Below are 19,728 nucleotides of genomic sequence, written 5' to 3'. Positions count from 1 at the left end.
TCACGAAATTCACAGTTAACGTTTCATCTTCCACCTCCCACATCCTCCGCCCCTGCCGCCTGCCTCTGTCACTGGAATTACGAAGCTCAACTATAGCCCTAACAGGATGCTCTCCTGTGAAGTACTTGAAAGACACTTATCTCCACCGGCCACATAAATAATACAAACGGTTGTACTTCAAGAATCACTTGAGACCACCTTCTGAGATCTTGTCTGAGAAAGAGAGAGGAAAAAAGAACAAAGTCTATCATCAAGGGCCTCCTTTATTCTGCTGGCAATTATCCATGACCTTGTGTCCTTTAACAACTGTATTAGAGGCCAGGGGACAGAAGATGACGCATATACGGGCCTTAGGTTACTGACCATAATTCAGAACAGACCAGACAGCACGGCACAAATGCTCTTCCACTGCACATGCAGGTGTGAAGAACAGTCAGAAGAAATCTGGTATAAGACAAAGAGTATTAATCTGTTTGGATCTGGAGACCTGACTGCCAGTTCTTTTTCTGATACCAAAATTATGGCAGGAAAGCTATCCAATTAACTGGTCCCATCTTGCTTATGCAGAAGACAGATATCAAATCAGCAACAAAGAGACTGCTCCCAGTTGGGAATAGGAAGGGGCACTGGACCTCTATCATATCTAGTGATATAACAAGGCCCTCTAATATAGTGAAACCTGAGGAACAGCATCTAGATTTTAATTCAGTCTTTTCTCTATCAAACCACGCACTAACTTGCTAGACCAAATCCAAATCTGTAAATTAAAGGGATCTCTCTTACTCAAAAATGGAAATTTTGATGAGACACAAAACCTAGTATTTCACAGAAACTTGGTAACACATCTCAGCATCTTCTTTACAATTGCCATCACCAGGGAGGCTGATGACAGAGCAGTGAATGACAAAGACATAAGGTCAAAAGAGAGCTTCTAGTTTAAGAGAAGTTATCTAAATATTCGACTGTGGTGATAAAGAAGACTCTTGAGAGTCTCTTGGACTTCAAGATCAAAGTAGTCAATCTTAAAGGAAATCAACCCTGAATATTCATTGGAAGGACTGACGCTGAAGCTGAAGCTCCAATACTTTAGCCACTAGAGGTGAAAAGCCGACTCATTGGAAAAGACCCTGATGATGGGAAAGACTGAAGGTAGGAGGAGAAGGGGGCAACAGAGGATGAGATGGTTGGATGGCATCACCGACTCAGTGGACATGAGTTTGCTCCAGGAGAGTGCTGCAGTCCATGTGGTCTCAAAGAGTGAGACACAAGTGGGCAACTGAAGACAACAAGCAAAATATTGCTGACAAGATGCATTTGACTAGCTCACCAAATCATGGGCTGAACACATTCCAAGTGGATTTCAAGAGAAACACAGAGCTCCTTTTCTGAAAGCCTTCAGATTAGTAACTGTAATACTCCCAACATACCTCAGGCATTCTCAACACTACTAGTAGGGTTGTTCAATAGCAGAGAAGAGCCCACCAGAAGAGGAATGATGAAGTTTATTCTTTTGACCCTTCTGCTAACATTTTTCATCTCTTTAACTTTAATTGACTGTGTACTGCCCCCTTCAAAAGACAGGATGGAAGGACAGAAAAGAAACAAAGATGAGAGGAAAGCAAAGGAGGGCTCTTCAGAATCACTGTAAGACATCCAGAACCAGAAATAGCAAGAAAAAAACAGGCATAATAGTCCCAGGATGTTTTTTCCTTTCAACTCTTCTACCCGCAGATGCCCTAGTAGAAAAACTAGCATCAGTGTGTTCTTTTGGCAAAGTCCTACCATCACAGAAGGAGGCATGATAGCTTGATGGATAAAATTCTTGAGGTAGGACTATGTACTCAAAATGTCCTTTGGTGGTGTTTTAAGATTATGTTGGTATGCTTTTTCAAATATATATTTTTCCATAAAGATTACTTTTGGGTGGGGGACAATTTTAATTTAAAAATTTGGGAAGACATATATGTACATTTACATAAATGCCTAGTTATCACACTACACGTTATAGCATCCATGAATACAATCTCTCTGATTCCTTCCATTTAGAAATCTGATTTCTAACTCTTGTTCTCCTTTTTTTTTTTTTCCTTCTCCATGTCCTGTACTTGCCTGATGGATTTTGTTTTAAAATGATTCCTTTTTTATTATTAGTAGCCCAGGTAAAAGGCATGACTTAGGTCAAAGGAAATTTACCAGTTCATGAGGGTTGTTATAGTTGGTGAGCAAGGGCTGTTCTTATAACTCACTCTTACTCTATGGCTCATAAGTTCAGGTAAAAGTAAGTATGCAAGTCATTTATTAAGAGGGACTTCAAGTCTTCAATTTGCAGGTAATTTTGTCATAATAATAATCTTTAGTGTGTGTTTTTTAATTTAATGCTCAAATCACTCAATACTTAAGATAGCGTATCTCACAGGCAATGCTTAGTGACTTCCACAATAATGACTGAAGTTCACCAACTTGAAATATTTTAGTATGCCTGGATACAAATAGTAGGTATATGTAATTATCTTGAAGCTAAGAGCTAATGACTTTGTACTTATGGAAATACACACATGTGTTTCTGTATATATAACTCTTTTATGCCTATACCCTTATTCTTCCTCTTACCCTGTACATGCCTCTTTCACGGCACCTATAACACCTTCTTTAGCTTTGTCACAAGTCTCCTACATAAAATGCAGATGATATTATCTTACACAAGGCAGGTGACTGTACTAGATGTATTTGTGAAGTTGTCTGAGCCAATCTTATGATTATGTCTGTGTGTCACTGAATGACTGTATGTGTGTTATGGGTTTTCCTTCTTAACACTGCATTGGCAAACTGTGAATCAAGTATTATTCAAACACAAAGTTTTGAGTAAAGTAAGTGGAAGGTAGATGACAGAAGGGAGGAAGAGGGCATAGATCTCTCTTGTTTTCTTTTATTGTGCCTTGTACCATACCTTGCACATGGTTAATGGTCAATAGTTGGTTGAAGTAAAAGTTTAAGGGAAGACAGAGAGAAAAGAATGACAAGATTGAAAAAAAGAAGAAGGAAAGAAAGAAGGAAGATAGGTGAAGAAAGAAAAAATAAGGAAAAAATTTAAAACACAAAACATGTAACTTGTGAGGATATTAAAAATATAACCAACCACACATGAATGGAAGTCTCAAGGATGCTTGAAAGAATTTTGGGAAAAAGTAATATGCCACTTCAGAGGCTGAATTCTGTTTCAAAACTGTAAGAGTCTAAAATAGATAAGAGTAGAAATCATACTGTCTCTATCACACAGTGACTATGTGATCATGAGCAAATGTTTCTCATTATTTATTTGAGTTGCACCATGCTGCGTGCTTAGTTGCTCAGTCCTGTCCAATTCCCTGCGACCTCATGGATTGTCGCCCACCAGGCTCCTCTGTTCATGGGGATTCTCCAGGCAAGAATACTGGAGTGGGTTGCCATGTCCTTCTCCAGGGAATCATCCCAAACCAGGGATCAAACCCAAGTCTCCTGCATTGCAGGCAGATTTTTTTACCACCTGAGCCACCAGGAAAGCCCATAATTATGAGCTGTTCTGTCATATTTAGAGTATGAAAATCAAATAAAATATTAATAACATATATGTTAATATTCGTAATATATACAATCAGATAAAATCTTTGGCACCTGAAAAATGTAAAGTATCACGACTCAGTTTTAAATTCCTGGAGGAGAGAATAGCTATCTATTTTTAATAATTTTGCCATTTTACAATTCTTACCTCATGTGTCACATCATTATATTAGGATCCAGAGAATTTGAGCCAAAAATTGATCCTTGGAATTAGCTCAAGTCCAGTCAAACACTGTGAATCATTTCTACCATTATAATTTCATCAAGAGAATTTGAATTGCTACTGTAAAATATTTTTTGCTAAGTCAATAAGAAGGAGTCATTGGCAGTTTTGATTTCCCTATCAGTTTGAACTGATAACATTCCTTTAAGTTCTAATCTATACTATTACAATGCTAAAATATGACTTAATCAACCCTGACTAAATGAGAGAGATTTAGCTAAAGCTTTAAAATATTGAAGGAGATGGCATGGACATAGGAAACACTGTGTCCGTTGTGGTTATTTTTCAGTCACTCAGCTGTGTCTGACTCTTTGCAACCCCATGGACTGCAGCACACCAGCCTTCCCTGTCCTTCACTATCTCCCGGATTTTGCTCAAACACATGTCCATTGAATAGATGATGCCATCCAACCATCTCATCCTCTGTCACCCCCTTCTCCTTGCTCTTATTGTTGATATCCACTCCAAATATATAACAAGGGTTTAAGTGTACCTTGGAGAAGGAAATGGCAACCCACTCCAGTACTCTTGCCTGGAAAATCCCATGGACGGAAGGCTACAGCCCATGGGGTCGCAAAGAGTCCGGACATGACTGAGCAACTTCACTTTCACTTTGGTGGGATGCACTTTGAAAACTAGTACCTATATCTTATCTGTATCTGTTTCTGTATCTGCATGCGATTATAGAACACTCTTCCACCTTGTACTTGGTGTCAAGCCATAAGCTGTAGCTTGCAATGGTTCTCGGTTGCTTGGCAACTAGTTAATATTATCTCCTTGGAACTGAGTTAATATTAAGCTCATATACTTGATATCTACTATTTTTTTTTTTTGGTCATCTACTTTATTCGTGGAAGTAAGTCACTGAGTCTCTTGAAGGTCTAGAATCTCTAGATAATGAAAAGGAAGTGATAATCCATTGACTCATGTCTTTAACTTGTTACATACATATGGTTCCTGTTTGTCCTTCTGTTAAATGCCTTACTGACAATTAGACTTTTAGAGAAGTTGGTTTTAGTTCAGGTTAAGAATCTTCACACCATCTGTGAGAAAATGAAACGTAACCCCTCAAGATGTGAGGCTTAATGGGTCTTGTCCAAGTGACAGCAGACCACTGACAGTGTATCTGGATGGAGGACTCAGCTTCGCTGGGGGTCTTGTCTGCATCCCCAGATAAAGGTTCACAGAGCACTGATTCTACGGGTGGAACTTTGTGAAAAATGAAGACTGTTATCCAGTCACTAAGCCACGTCCAACTCTTTGTGACCTCCCGTGAACTGCAACATGCCAGGCTCCCCTGTCCTTCACGACTTCCTCCCAGAGTTTGCTCAAGTTCATGTCCATTGAGTCCACTGGTGATGCTATCTAACCATCTTATCCTCTGCACCCCTCTCCTCCTTTTGCCTTCAATATTTCCCAGCTTTCCAAGGTCTTTTCCAATGAGTCAGCTGTTCTCATCAGGTGGCCAAAAGTGAGGATTACCTCACCCACTGCCGTATAATACTTTGCTGTGTGTGTGTTAGTTGCTCAGTCATGTCTGACTCTTTGTGGCCCCATGGACTGCAGTCTGTCCACGGGATTCTCTAGGCAAGAATACTGGAGGGGGTTGCCAGTTCCTTCTCCAGGGGATCTTCCTGACCCAGGGATTGAACCCAGGTCTCCCATATTGCAGGCAGGTTTTTTACCACCTGAGCCACCAGCGAAACCTATACTTATTTTGTTGAAAACTGCTGAAATGAACAATCCTGTAGTGGTGTTGGTTAAGAAATCCAGGTCATTTGTTAGAGCAAAGATATATAGATTATATGTAGCTTAATTTAATTAAAATATATAGTGAGAGTAGTTCCTAAGTTTTAAGTCTTGATTTTCTATTTCACCACATGGACAGAGGAGCCAGGCGGGCTACAGCCCATGGGGTCGCAAAGAGTGAGACACACGAACACCTTCACTTTCACTTCCCATTAATTAAATGTTTAAATGTAAGCAAGGTGACTGCTGGACTAAAACTAATCTATTTAGAAAGTGGCCTCCGGCAATGACACTTTCATAGCAGAGTCAAACAAAAGCAAAAGCGTGAGGTGGGGTGGGGGTGGGGAGGGTATCTTTTCAAGGGAGAAATTATATATTTCAGAATAGTATAAAAGATACTCTAACTTTATTCTTTTAATAATGTATATACTTGGATGTATAACACTCATGCAATTTTAAAGTGGTAACAAATGACTCTTCATTTCAAAAGCTTTTCCTTTCTTATTGAAGAATAGTCAGTCACCTAAACAATAAGCTGAAAGCTGAATAGAGGATCAGGGCAAACACTGCCCGGAAAGCTTTCACATAACAAAGGTGATCCACAAGGGCACAGGAGGAGGTTAACTTGTGGGCCCTGGAGTCAGACTGCTGAATTTCAGTCTCAGTGCTAATCCCTGACCAGCTTGTACGGGCCTTGGCAAAAGTATGTAACTCCTCTGTCCCAGTTTCTCATCAATGAACTCAAAATTATAATGTAGTTCATAGAATCATTGAAAGATTAAATGAGTTTATTCATGGAAATGTAGATCACTGTCTGGCAATGGTATATGTTCAATATTATTAGTTATTACTATTGCTATAGGTATAGGAAATCACAACACAGATCAGTTCCACATATTGAAGTCTTGGTTATATAAGGCAGTGTAAAGGGGCCATTCTATTGAAATCTTTCTGTGGTTAGTTTTATCCATTTATCTCAGAGAAGTGATTTCTCTGAAAACCCCAATCAAAATCTTCTAACTTCAAGTTCTCTTGATCTTTAAATGTCTACCTAAATTTCTTTTTTACCATCTCATACTGATAGTAAAGGAAGCTAATACTAACAGTTTTTTCATGGTTTCTGCTTTGCTCCTTCATAGACTCTTATATTCCATACTGTTTCTTGGTGGACTGTGCTAGGTTTAATAACCATTATTAAGAAGTTATCTTCTTGGGGTGTATAATTCTGCAAATACTCATGTTAATCAAATAAATAAAGAAATGAATATTTTTGGTGGGAGTGTATCTTATTGTTTTGCTCTAACATTTGTTAGCAAGTACCAAATAAGAAAATGCTACCATGAATACGTATTTACATTTTCTATACTGAAATAAGTGAACTGGCCAAACAGTTGCTCAAGGCCAATTAAGAAAACCTTTAGATGTGAGATGACCGCAGGGATAAAGTAAAGGCTGTGAAAACTATTGCCGTTGGACAAAGTCTCTAGATTAATTTTATCCAATTTGTAAGGCAACTAGGGATCACAGTTATGGCTGTGGTTGCAAATGCTTCAAAGTGTTTCCAAATGTTTAGTCAAGGCTAAAGGTCATGCCCATGCTTAAGGAAGGCCTCAGACTCTACAGAAATGGTCCCTTGTTATAAAATGTGGGCGGTCTTTGCAGGGAACTAAGCTTTTAAACACGGTATATACAGAGAGAAAAGGTGCTACTCAGGTTGCCTGGACAATGACTGCTGCCTTCCAAAAACGCCCCTGCCCATCTCCCTCTTCCACTCAGGATAAGGATCGAATCTAGCTGGTTCTTATTTGACTCCTGAACCAGGCGGGTACTAGCTATCTCTGCTTGTGGAAGTTACTCCTGAATGGTAAAAAAAGTTCCCAGTGTGAAAGGACTGTGGTGCAGCGGGGATGGGCTTCTCAGGCCTGGCAAGGCCACCGTGTGATGCTGGTGGGTCCCTGAGGACCGAGAGCCCCTGCTGGGAGAGCCGCAGGGCAAGGAGGCATCAGAAATGCTGCCTTTGCTCCTGGAATTCAAATCACGACTGCCAATCAGATGCCTACCTGGGTTCATTACATTAACAATTCGAGCCTCTCGTACAATGATATCTTCCTGCCAAGTATACATTATCTTTTAATTTATAAATGCTTGTCTTCCTGAAGCCCCTGTCTACTTTTTGATTGGAAAATATTCAAGGATGTTGAAACTGCAAGCTTTGGTAAGACTACAATACTTTTTGTTAAGCAATTTTATCAAGCTGTCAAGTTTCAAACATTATAATATGTTTTTTTCCTAACAAAAAGGGTAGACTTTTGCAAAAAAAAAAAAAAAAAAAAAAACTCTCAAAATTCTAGTGAACAATGCTTTTCTTGTCCATCCTCTTCCTTCAGCTACTTTAACACTGAATTGACTTTTTTTCTGATTGTCATTTTAATCTTTGGTCTTGATACTACATTAGTTATGTAACCATTTAGATTTTCCTCTCAAATCCCAAATACATTTTATTTAATAAATCTTACTTAACTAGCTCATTTCACTGTCAGTAGTTTTTCTTAGAACTGAGCTGTGTGCCCCTGGTCTATATATCTATATGTCTACGGTATACATCCAGGGCTTCCCTGGTGGCTCTGATGGTAAAGAATCAGCCTGCTATTCATGAGTCCAAGGTTTGATACCTGGGTTAGGAAGTTCCCCTGGAGAAGAGAATGGCTACCCACTCCAGTATTCTTGCCTGAAGAATTTCATGGACAGAGGAGCCTGGTGGGCTACAGTCCATGGGGTCACAAAAAGCCAGACATGACTGAGCGACTAACACTTTCATGGCATATATCCACCCATCGAGCCACTTACTCACCCATATGAAAAGTCATCTGAACTATAGAGAACTGGCACTATATGGGAATCTACTACAGTTTGGTATTTTTGAAGCACAGGTATAATCACCAGAGACATAAAGGTTTAAAAAACACTTTTTAAAAGAGGTTTATTACAGTTTTCAGCTAAACTGAATTGTTTAAAGCAGAATTCATATCTGCCATGGTACTTTTTAACACTGAGAGATTTCACCCTAAGATTGCTTATGTGTCACTTTCTCAGTTAAGCTTTTTTTGGTTGCCACCAGCTAATTTCCACTCTCCTTGCATACCACTCTTTTCTTTGTAGGATTTTGTAAATATACTTACATAATTAATGGTGAAATTCTTTATTGAACATCTATCACACTATGCTATGCTAAGTCACTTTAGTCGTGTCTGACTCTATGCGAGCCCATAGATGGCAGGCAGCCCACCAGGCTCCCCCGTCCCTGGGATCCTCCAGGCAAGAACACTGGAGTTGGTTGCCGTTTCCTTCTCCAATGCATGAAAGTGAAAAGTGAAAGTGAAGTCGCTCAGTCGTGTCTGACTCTTAGGGACCCCATGGATTGCAGCCTACCAGGCTCCTCCGTCCATGGGATTTTCCAGGCAAGAGTACTGGAGTGGGGTGCCATTGCCTTCTCCAATCTATCACACTACTAGATTATAAACCCCACTAGAGAAAGGACCATGTCTGTGTTGTTTATTTTATATTCCTAGTACCAGGCATAGTAGTTGGTATACAGTTAATTCTCAATAAAGGTTTGTTGCATGTGGATGAGGTTGAAGTCATTTTCATGTGGTGGAAAATTAGTTTGAAAAAGAAGAAAAAGAATGAGGAGGAGAAAGAGGGGGAGGAGAAGTAGCTACATGCCATTACTGCATTTTTCTTCTGTTGAGTGTACCTGGGTAATTGTGAAATCGCTTTTCCCTTAGAGCAACATCTTCACAGGAGAAAAACAATCCAAAGGTGCTAAGTGCTCTGCGTATAAGTTTAACTCCAACTGAGAAAGGATATCAGCACTGGTTACAGCAGCAATTTAAAGAGAGATAAAGCTCCGAGGGTCAATACTGATAGGATACTTTTGAGCACTATCTTGCTATTAGTTCCCAGAAAGAAAATGTTTTGATCAATGCACATATTGGCTGTGTACTGTACATAAGGCATGCTATTTGACTTTATAATGTGTATCAAAAAGCCTCTGATTCAAACTAATTATAATATGATTGGGAATTTTATAGGAATGCATGGAAAAGCTAACAAGAAACAAAAGTAAATGCTAAATACAAGGGCAAATGATTGGTACTGCCAGTGTTAAGACCAACCAGCACAAAGACTGGAGGGGGGTCTAGTCCATTTCGATGGGAAGAGAAGAGCAAGACAAGTATTCTAGATAGATATGGAAAGAAGTGGGTAGGAAAAAAAATGTGAACAGGAAAGCTGAAAGTTGTTCAGGACAATGAGCAGAATAATTTGGCTTAAGTAAAGGGTTCACACAGAAGGAAGCAGAGAGATAGGTCACCAAGGTAGACTGACCCATAAAATAAAATCATAACTATGAAGCTGAAGAGGAGTACGCTGCCAGCCACGGGGAAATCCCACCCAGATACGTGGCATTGTTAGAGCAACATAAAATATTCAGTGATTATAATATCTTAATAGTGCACAACATTCTGTTTCAAAGTAATTTCATCTATTATTCACAAGAGAAATTTTTTTCTCCTTTTACAGAGATGTCACCATTTGTCAATACATTTAGATGAGTTAGTTGTTTGATGGCAAAGTTGTGGTTCAGAGCTACATCTTTGGTCCTGGCATCTTGCAGGAGTAAGCAGGGCTTGTCAGAATGAGGAAACCGAAGCAGGAAGATGGGCGAGCTGTTCGCCTGTGTTAGTGCAGACTGGAAAAGATAAGAGTGGGATGGATTGAAGTGGGCCATGGAATGGAGTACGGGGTGGGACATGTAAAGTCCTCACTGAGTTCTGAAAGCCGTTTTTAATCGCAGGCAAGTGTGAACTACTAATCAGAACGATTGGACATTTAAACATAAGGCTGACCATAGGATTATTATCAGTTTTTAGACAGAATAGACTCACAGAGATAGAAAACAAACGTATGGTTACCAAAGAGGGCAGGAGGGGAGGGATAAATTAGGAGAATGGGATTAACGGATACACACTACCATATATAGGATAACCAACAAGGACCTACTGTATAGCACAGGGAACTCTATTCAGTATATTATAATAACCTATAAGGGCAAAGAGTCTGAAAAAGAAAAAAAAATATATGTATAACTGAATCATTTTGCTGTATACTTTAACATGACACTGTAAATCAACTATACTTCAATCAAAAAAAGACACAGCAGAATAAACTTATTTTTCCTTATTCTTTCATTTTTCCAGAGCTATTACTGCTGCCTTAATTCGCAAGAGTTTTAAAAATCAAATCAAAACTACGAGGTTATAATTCCAGAGGCCTTTATGATCATCTGTTTCTAAGAATCAAATGGTTAACTCAGAAATTCTTTACCATTATTTCTTTCCATTGATTGTGTTCTGAAGGTGCTTGCAGCCCAGTTTGACTGCACTGCCTTTTAAAATTCTCGTTAACATTTATTTTATTCAAATCCTCCCTTCAACAGTGAATAGCTAACTCCCACTCCCACATACTGTACACAGTGTTAGCATAATAGCTTGAAAGTACTTTAGAGATTTTACACAAAGGTCTTTTGAAACTGTGCTCAAACTGGAGAATATATCTTTCTTCTTCCTATCAGTTTATCTTTTTCTCTCAGGAGACTTTTCTTTTATGAAAAGGTTCCCAAAATGAAATGCTTCTCTCCCCTCCCTGGGAGATTGTGGTCTGCCCTAAAGGCAAAAGCGAACGAACCACAGAACCTCAAAGACAGCAATGCCCTGATGTCTATTGTTTTTGAAGTTTCTACCTTGTTAAATCAGAACCGTAGACAAAGAAGCAATGCATATCTTATTCGAGAAATTGTTATTGGTCTCAAGCAAAACTGCACTGCTTAGCATTCTGATGAATGGATAAAGGCTAGGTCTGTTTCCATGGAGTAAAATCCCAGTTCTCTCTCTCCTTTCCCCTCTTCCCCTGTTTTGAGTTTTTTTTGTTTTTCCTTAATTTTTAAAAAGCTTGTAAGTATAGTACATGCTACTTAGTAATCAAACTCTGTCAAGAAAATTATTCATGTGGGCACTGTCTTCAATAGATGTAACAGAAAAAAAAATGCTTAATGCTATAAAACAGTACAAACATACATGTTCATATTTTATATACTTTTGGTAAATAACACGATCACAGTGGGTCATGAAGACAACCTAATGAGTTCTTGCATTTCTTATATGTACCACAAGGGAATTTCTGGTAGAAGATGAAGAAGGCTTTTGCAATCAAAGGGAACTACTTCTTACTGATTTTACATAAGAGGCTTCAAGATGGAGATTTTGTCTGGAAAACAAAGTGTTTGCTGCTGAAAAAGAAACAAGTTGCAAAAACAGTGGCTTTGACTTTATTTTTCCCTCTTTCTAATCAAACGCTAACCATTCTCCCACGTTCAGATTGTATTTTATCTTCAACAAGGCCCTCCCTGACCATTCTAGAAAAATCATCCCTTGTTGAGTGGACTGAAGGGTTTGAATTTCTGCTGCTGTTGTTCAGTCGTCAGTCCTGTCTGACTCTTGCGATTCCGTGGACTGTAGCCCTCCAGGTTCCTGTTACCTGTTCAGATCCATCACTACCTGACTGAGTGATCTTGGGCAAGGCAATTACCATAGAGACTTACTCTGCGGGGGAAATGATATTTAAAGTTTAATTCAAATTTTTAAAAAGAAATGACATTTAAGTAAGTATTCAAAAGTAATATACTTACCTAGCACAAGATCTGATTAGTGGTAGGGTCTCAATAGATGAAATCTGAACTTGGATTTCAAGCGATAGTTTCTTTTTCTTATTTTTCTCAATCCTTTACCTGTGGCATTCCCACCGTTCTTATTTAAATCCCTAGCCTTCCTAAGAAGCATGATTTTGGATTACTCTTCAGTTGTTCTTTCTTTGAAAGCCTACACGTATCAGAGCAGTAGCTGTCTACCCTCCTATACCTTAGAGTCTCCTCAGTTCAGTTCAGTTCAGTTCAGTCGCTCAGTCGTGTCCGACTCTTTGCGACCCCATGAATCGCAGCACGCCAGGCCTCCCTGTCCATCACCAACTCCCGGAGTTCACTCAGACTCACGTCCATCGAGTCGGTGATGCCATCCAGCCATCTCATTCTCTGGTGTCCCCTTCTCCTCCTGCCCCCAATCCCTCCCAGCATCAGAGTCTTTTCCAATGTCCCCTAGAGAACGATTAAAAAGTAACAGTGCCTGGGCCTCACTTCTGACCAACTGAACTTGGAACTCTGAAGATAATCACAACGTTTGTATCAGACAATAAACGAAAAGGTAGGGACAAAAAGAATGACTAAAAATGCTTCATTAAAACCAAACCAAAAGACAGCACATACTATACAGAGGGATTTGAAAACACTCACCTTTGTTATTGTATACATCTAAGTAATTTGGTGCTGAAAAAATTGTAATGAGAGAGGGGAAGCCTGTTGTTTGGCTTTTCCTGTACATGCGGTACCTAAAAACAATTAAATGCAAGTTAAAACAAGGCTAAGTATGAAAAATATATCACATTATAGATTTAGAAATACAAAATTAAATTTTTAGCATTCAAAGAGAATTCAATTATGTAACATTAAAATTTTCTCATTAAAGTCTGTTACACAGAGATTTCAATTCATTTCAGGGTGACAATGAAAACACAGAGTCACGTGTACAATTTCCAAATAGGTCTTTTCTAAGGTTAGTATAGCCAGGGAGGGTGGAATTCAGTGAAAAATCATAATTCATTTCTATATGTTCAATAGAGAGGACAGAGGCCACACTTTTTGCACATAGATATCTGACCTACCATGTTTTCCATGCCAATATTTTTAACATAAAAAGACTAAACAAGCAGAGTAATATAGAAACCTCACCACTAATTACCAAGCTGATTATTCTATTTATCTATAATATTCTATTATGGCTATATAAATCCATTATGCCTAGGCTGATCTGCTTTTTAAAGAACATCTGGTTAAATATATGGGTTTTACAAGCCGAAATTGCTTCTGTTTTAGAATTTTATTTATTACCAGTCTCTTCTGGTTTCTGTAGGTCAAAGATTATAATCTCAGCATATAAACATTTAATCAATCAGTAATGAAACATCTTCAAGATCTTTGGAAATAAATCAACAATCCAGTTGTTTTTCTCCCACTGAGACAAAAATAAGACTCTAGTCCTCAAATAATCAAAAAATACAGGAGATTTGGTTCTTTTCCATCAAGGTGATAAGGTATCTCATGACTTCTATGCGACAGATTTTAGGAATATCAATTTAGAAAAATTCCTAAAGTGCAAAACAAAATTTTATCATTCTTTGGTTATTTTGTGTCAGTAATTTCTGGCAGCCTAATCATGCCTAATTTAGCTGAGTTCTAAATGGGCCTCAAACAGTACCTTTGGATAGATAAATAATCCCGTTAAAATTTCTAATTTTACAAATATTTTGATACTACTTTTCCCAGGAGACAATACCCTCTTAAAAATCTTTCGGAATGGCCTCAAAGTATTTATTCTGCTTATGGAACTGAGCTTTGTTGGCAGAAAATCAGAATGTAAAGGATGGTGGCACTCTTAACCCTAGTGTCCTGACTTTATAAAGTGTGGCTGACTGTGCTTAATTAACAATAAATAAAAACAAAGAATCTGGATGATGTAACCTCAATTTTTCCTAATGAATCAATCAACTGCTCATTTTAAACATATATATTTGTTGATTTTAACTGATGCACTTAACCTATTTTCAAATAAGCAGATGGATTTCAGGTCTATTGTGGGATTAAGATAAACATGCTATGAACATGTTCAGTTGGGACAGTCAGCCAAAAAACAACGGTGACACCATTGCCCCCAAAGTGAAAAAGATTATTTGAGGACTTGATTGGCTGGGTATCAGATCAGATCAGATCAGTCGCTCAGTCGTGCCCGACTCTTTGCGACCCCATGAATCGCAGCACACCAGGACTCCCTGTCCATCACCAACTCCCAGAGTTCACTCAGACTCACGTCCATCGAGTCAATGATGCCATCCAGCCATCTCATCCTCTGTCATCCCCTTCTCCTCCTGCCCCCAATCCCTCCCAGTATCAGAGTCTTTTAATGTTTGCATGAGGTGGCCAAAGTACTGGAGTTTCAGCTTTAGCATCATTCCTTCCAAAGAAATCCTAGGGCTGATCTCCTTCAGAATGGACTGGTTGGATCTCCTTGCAGTCCAAGGGCCTCTCAAGAGTCTTCTCCAACACCACAGTTCAAAAGCATCAATTCTTCGGCGCTCAGCCTTCTTCACAGTCCAACTCTCACATCCATACATGACCACAGGAAAAACCATAGCCTTGACTAGACGAACCTTAGTTGGCAAAGTAATGTCTCTGCTTTTGAATATGCTATCTAGGTTGGTCATAACTTTCCTTCCAAGGAGTAAGCGTCTTTTAATTTCATGGCTGCAGTTACCATCTGCAGTGATTTTGGAGCCCCAAAAAATAAAGTCTGACACTGTTTCCCCATCTATTTCCCATGAAGTGGTGGGACCGGATGCCATGATCTTTGTTTTCTGAATGTTGAGCTTTAAGCCAACTTTTTCACTCTCCACTTTCACTTTCATCAAGAGGTTTTTGAGTTCCTCTTCACTTTCTGCCATAAGGGTGGTGTCATCTGCATATCTGAGGTGATTGATATTTCTCCCGGCAATCTTGATTCCAGTTTGTGTTTCTTCCAGTCCAGCATTTCTCATGATGTACTCTGCATTTAAGTTAAATAAACAGGGTGACAATATTCAGCCTTGACGAACTCCTTTTCCTATTTGGAACCAGTCTGTTGTTCCATGTCCAGTTCTAACTGTTGCTTCCTGACCTGCATATAAATTTCTCAAGAGGCAGATCAGGTGGTCTGGGATTCCCATCTCCTTCAGAATTTTCCACAGTTTATTGTGATCCACACAGTCAAAGACCTTGGCATAGTCAATAAAGCAGAAATAGATGCTTTTCTGGAACTCTCTTGCTTTTTCGATGATTCAGTGGATGTTGGCAATTTGATCTCTGGTTCCTCTGCCTTTTCTAAAACCAGCTTGAACATCAGGAAGTTCACGGCTCACATATTGCTGAAGCCTGGCTTGGAGAATTTTGAGCATTACTTTACTAGTGTGTGAGATGAGTGCAATTGTGCAGTAGTTTGAGCATTCTTTGGCATTGCCTTTCTTTGGGACTGGAATGAAAACTGACCTTTTCCAGTCCTGTGGCCACTGCTGAGTTTTCCAAATTTGCTGGCATATTGAGTGCAGCACTTTCATAGCATCATCTTTCAGGATTTGGAATAGCTCAACTGGAATTCCATCACCTCCACTAGCTTTGTTCGTAGTGATGCTTTCTAAGGCCCACTTGACTTCACATTCCAGGATGTCTGGCTCTAGGTCAGTGATTACACCATCATGATTATCTGGGTCGTGAAGATCTTTTTTGTACAGTTCTTCTGTGTATTCTTGTCACCTCTTCTTAATATCTTCTGCTTCTGTTAGGTCCATACCATTTCTGTCCTTTATCGAGCTCATCTTTGCATGAAATGTTCCTTTGGTATCTCTGATTTTCTTGAAGAGATCCCTAGTCTTTCCTGTTCTGTTGTTTTCCTCTATTTCTTTGCACTGATCGCTGAAGAAGGCTTTCTTATCTCTTCTTGCTATTCTTTGGAACTCTGCATTCAGATGTTTATATCTTTCCTTTTCTCCTTTGCTTTTCGCTTCTCTTCTTTTCACAGCTATTTGTAAGGCCTCCCCAGACATCCATTTTGCTTTTTTGCATTATTACTGCAAATATCAGCTACAAGAGCACTGAGTGTACAATATTGGATCATTTCATACTTGTTGATTGATGCTTGAAAAAAGCTAATTTTGAAAAAAATTTAGGATCTGCCTTGATTCAGAACCTTCATAGGTTTGGGTTTACTTCAGAATGCTGGCATCTACATTTCTGATTTCAGTACACAGGTTATAAAAATAAATGTTCCTCCTTTTCAGAAAATTTAGAATATGAAGGAATGAATTTAAGCATTTAAAGCAAAACAGGGCCTTTCAGTGGAGCTTATTGGGAAGGGTATTGGACTTCAAATCCTAAAAAGTTAATTATGTTTATTTCCTCCATGCCTATATCCCAAATGTAGATTTAATGTACCATCAGACTGCATATCTGTTATTTTTTAAATTTCTATGTCCTTATAATCTGTTTACATTTTAAAAATTTACCAGCCATTGCAAAATCATGTTATGTATTTGCGAGTTAGAATATAGGAGTTTCCCCATCATTTGAAGTCTCTGTTTTTGCCCTTTAAAACTTTACAGGGATCAGGAATGATATTCTTTAAACAAGAGCACAACAATGCAATCTCTGTTAAATACTAATGTGTAATTCAGACCAACGTGGCTGATGGAGACTGAAAAGTAGCTAGTAATTTACTCACTTACAGGACAAAGGTAAGAGCAGGAACTGAAAGAAATAGGAAGAGGTGGCCTGCCTCACTGTGCTTAAAACAGCCAGTTGAAAATTCTACCTGTTCATAAAGTGAAAGTGAAGTCTCTCAGTTGTGTTGCGACTCCCATGTCCATGGGATTCTCCAGGCAAGAATCCTGGAGTGGGTTGCCATTTCCTTCTCTAGAGGATCTTCCTGACACAGGGATCAAACCCAGGTCTCCCACACTGCAGGCAGACTCTTTTCTGTCTGAGCCACCAGGGGCTTCTAAACAGCTAGCAGAGCACTTAAAAGCAGACTTTACAGCACATCCGCAACCACTTATTCCTCTGGATCCCGCCATATCTATGACACCGGAAGGCAATTTTTAGATCTAATCCTTCAGGGGGAGAGTTTGGCAAAGGGAACCTCCACAGCCAAACACATGAAGGAATGACAAAACAATGCATGGTTTTCATAAACCCACAAGACTGCTCACCCTGCATCTTGGGCTTCATGAGCTCGGAGGATAGATAACAAGTTATTGTGCTGCAAGAATTCACATACAGCCGGGTAACTGCCAGAGAGAGAGAAAGAAAAGAGAAGCATCTGTTAAAAAATCATCAAGAGCATATTTCCTATAACATCCAGACCTATGTGATCTGATCAAGTGTAATCAAACATGTAACATTTATGAGACAAACTTCTTGGTTCTAAGGACAGGTGTTTCCCTGTGGCAGAAAAAATACCTATAGCCGAACTTTCTTTTTTTTTTTTTAATTGAAGTACAGTTGATGTGTTAATTTCTGCTGTACAGCAAAGTGATTCAATTATATATATATACACTTTTTTATTTTCTTTTCCATTATGGTGTATAACAGTATATTAAATATAGTATCCTAAGCCATACACTGAGACCTTGCTGCTTATCCATTCTGTATATAGTAGTTTACATCTGCCTATAGATGTATTTCTATTTACTTATTTGTTTATTTAGGTTGTTCCAGGAGGCTTGCAGGATCTTAGTTACCAGACCAACGATCAAACCCCGGCCCCCAGCAGCTGAGGCATGGAGTCCTAACCACTTGGACAGCCAGGGAAGTCCATACTTCTGAAGAGCTGGAGGTGTATAAATTGGAAAAAGTATCCACTCATAGACAAAATCAACATTATCAAGTCTATATCTAACTATAGAGTGAACAGAAGTATAAATATAACATGAGAGTGGAATTTAAAATATAAACCCCCATTTTCTCAAATACTGCCCTATATGTATTTGGGTGCCTGCTTGGGAGCTTGATAGAAATGACTGAGCTAGGGAATGGCAGAGAGTAAGCCTTCTGAGAAGTCAAATTGTCAACATCTTTATGGGTAAGTCAACTGAATATGTCATTCAAAATCTAAACAACAGTATGAAATTCACAAGATTTAAAAATGTGTACTTTAAATATGACCAACAGAATTTTACCTTGAGGCTTATTCTTGATTGTGACTCATTAAAAATATCAAATATACAATAAAGATGATTTTGTCTATTAAGAAAGTCTCAAAACCAAAGATGGAAATGTAATTAAAAATGAGATTGAAATTATAAATTAAACATGGAAAATCTTTTGCCATCACTTTATCTCTGCTCCAAGAATTTTTAATGAGAAAATGTATATCATAAAAAGAAATACATTTTAGATAATTCAAATCAAGAGATAGCAAACTGATGCTTGTTTAAATATAAACAATTATAGATACTCACTAGAATCTAAACTACTAGAACCTTTCTCAGAAGACAGAGGACGAGATGGCTGGATGGCATCACTGACTCCACGGTTATGAACTTGAGCAAGCTCTGGGACATGGTGAAGGACAGGGAAGCCAGGGTGTGCTGCTGTCTATGGGGTCTCAAATAGTCGGACACGACTGAGCGACTGAAACACAACATACACTAAACAATTCCCAATTATAAAAAAAAAAAGATGAAAATAGCTTCTACGCTACAGATTTTCTAAGAATTCTCTGATGAATAGGAAAAAAATACCAATGGCATACCATTGCAGGGATACTAATGATAAACAGGATTCTGTTTTTAGACCTCAAATCAAAAACAGTCTTTGCGCCTGTGCACACATATTTGTATGCATGTGTCTGAGTGTGCATATATGTGTGTTCTACAATATTCTAGCAATTCACTAAGGGAGAGATAAAGAGGAGACATCCATGACGCCTTCACTTCCCAGTGTTCCAGGTCATTCCAATAAATGAATAAACCATCTAATTGATGAACATTAGCATGACCTACTAACTAGAGGAGATGGTTCCCCAAGTGACTACATGGAAATACGGCCACAGGGTACCTAGATTATGCGTTGACCAACATGTGTCTTCAAAGACAGTTCTACTTTGGGAGAAGGTGAGTATACCACCTTTCCAGACCAGTGCGTCAACAAAAGAAACCTAAATTTCCGAGACACTGGTTGGTCTTCAAAATACAGTACATTTGCTTGTTACATATTAAGCTATAAAATGCCCAGCCAAGGGCACTCAGTAAATGCTCCTTCCCTGTCTCTTTAAGCAGTGTACTTACATTTCATGTGCCCTCACAATGGTTCTTTAGAAGACACTTTATTGCCTTGTACCACTGTAAGACAAAAGTTGTCTGTCTAGGTTTGTTACTTATTTCCTTTGGGCACATGGCTTGGCTGCTCT

At 38.8% G+C, this 19,728-nt stretch overlaps 1 protein-coding gene across 2 annotated transcripts in view; it reads right to left on the bottom strand.

The window, feature by feature from the left end:
- The window catches only part of PPP3CA (protein phosphatase 3 catalytic subunit alpha), a 330,698-nt gene that overhangs the window by 36,746 nt on the left and 274,224 nt on the right, over positions 1–19,728 (bottom strand). For both annotated transcript variants that reach the window (XM_005897690.3, XM_005897691.3), the window contains exons 7-8: positions 17,528–17,605; positions 12,972–13,066 (exon numbers count right to left, since the gene is read on the bottom strand). In XM_005897690.3, coding sequence (XP_005897752.1) covers positions 12,972–13,066; positions 17,528–17,605 — 173 coding nt within the window. The remainder of the gene's footprint in view (positions 1–12,971; positions 13,067–17,527; positions 17,606–19,728) is intronic.

Source organism: Bos mutus, chromosome 6 (genome assembly GCF_027580195.1).
Source record: "Bos mutus isolate GX-2022 chromosome 6, NWIPB_WYAK_1.1, whole genome shotgun sequence".
Classification (NCBI taxonomy): Eukaryota; Metazoa; Chordata; class Mammalia; order Artiodactyla; family Bovidae; genus Bos; species Bos mutus.
This window is presented reverse-complemented; position numbering and strand designations above follow the sequence as displayed.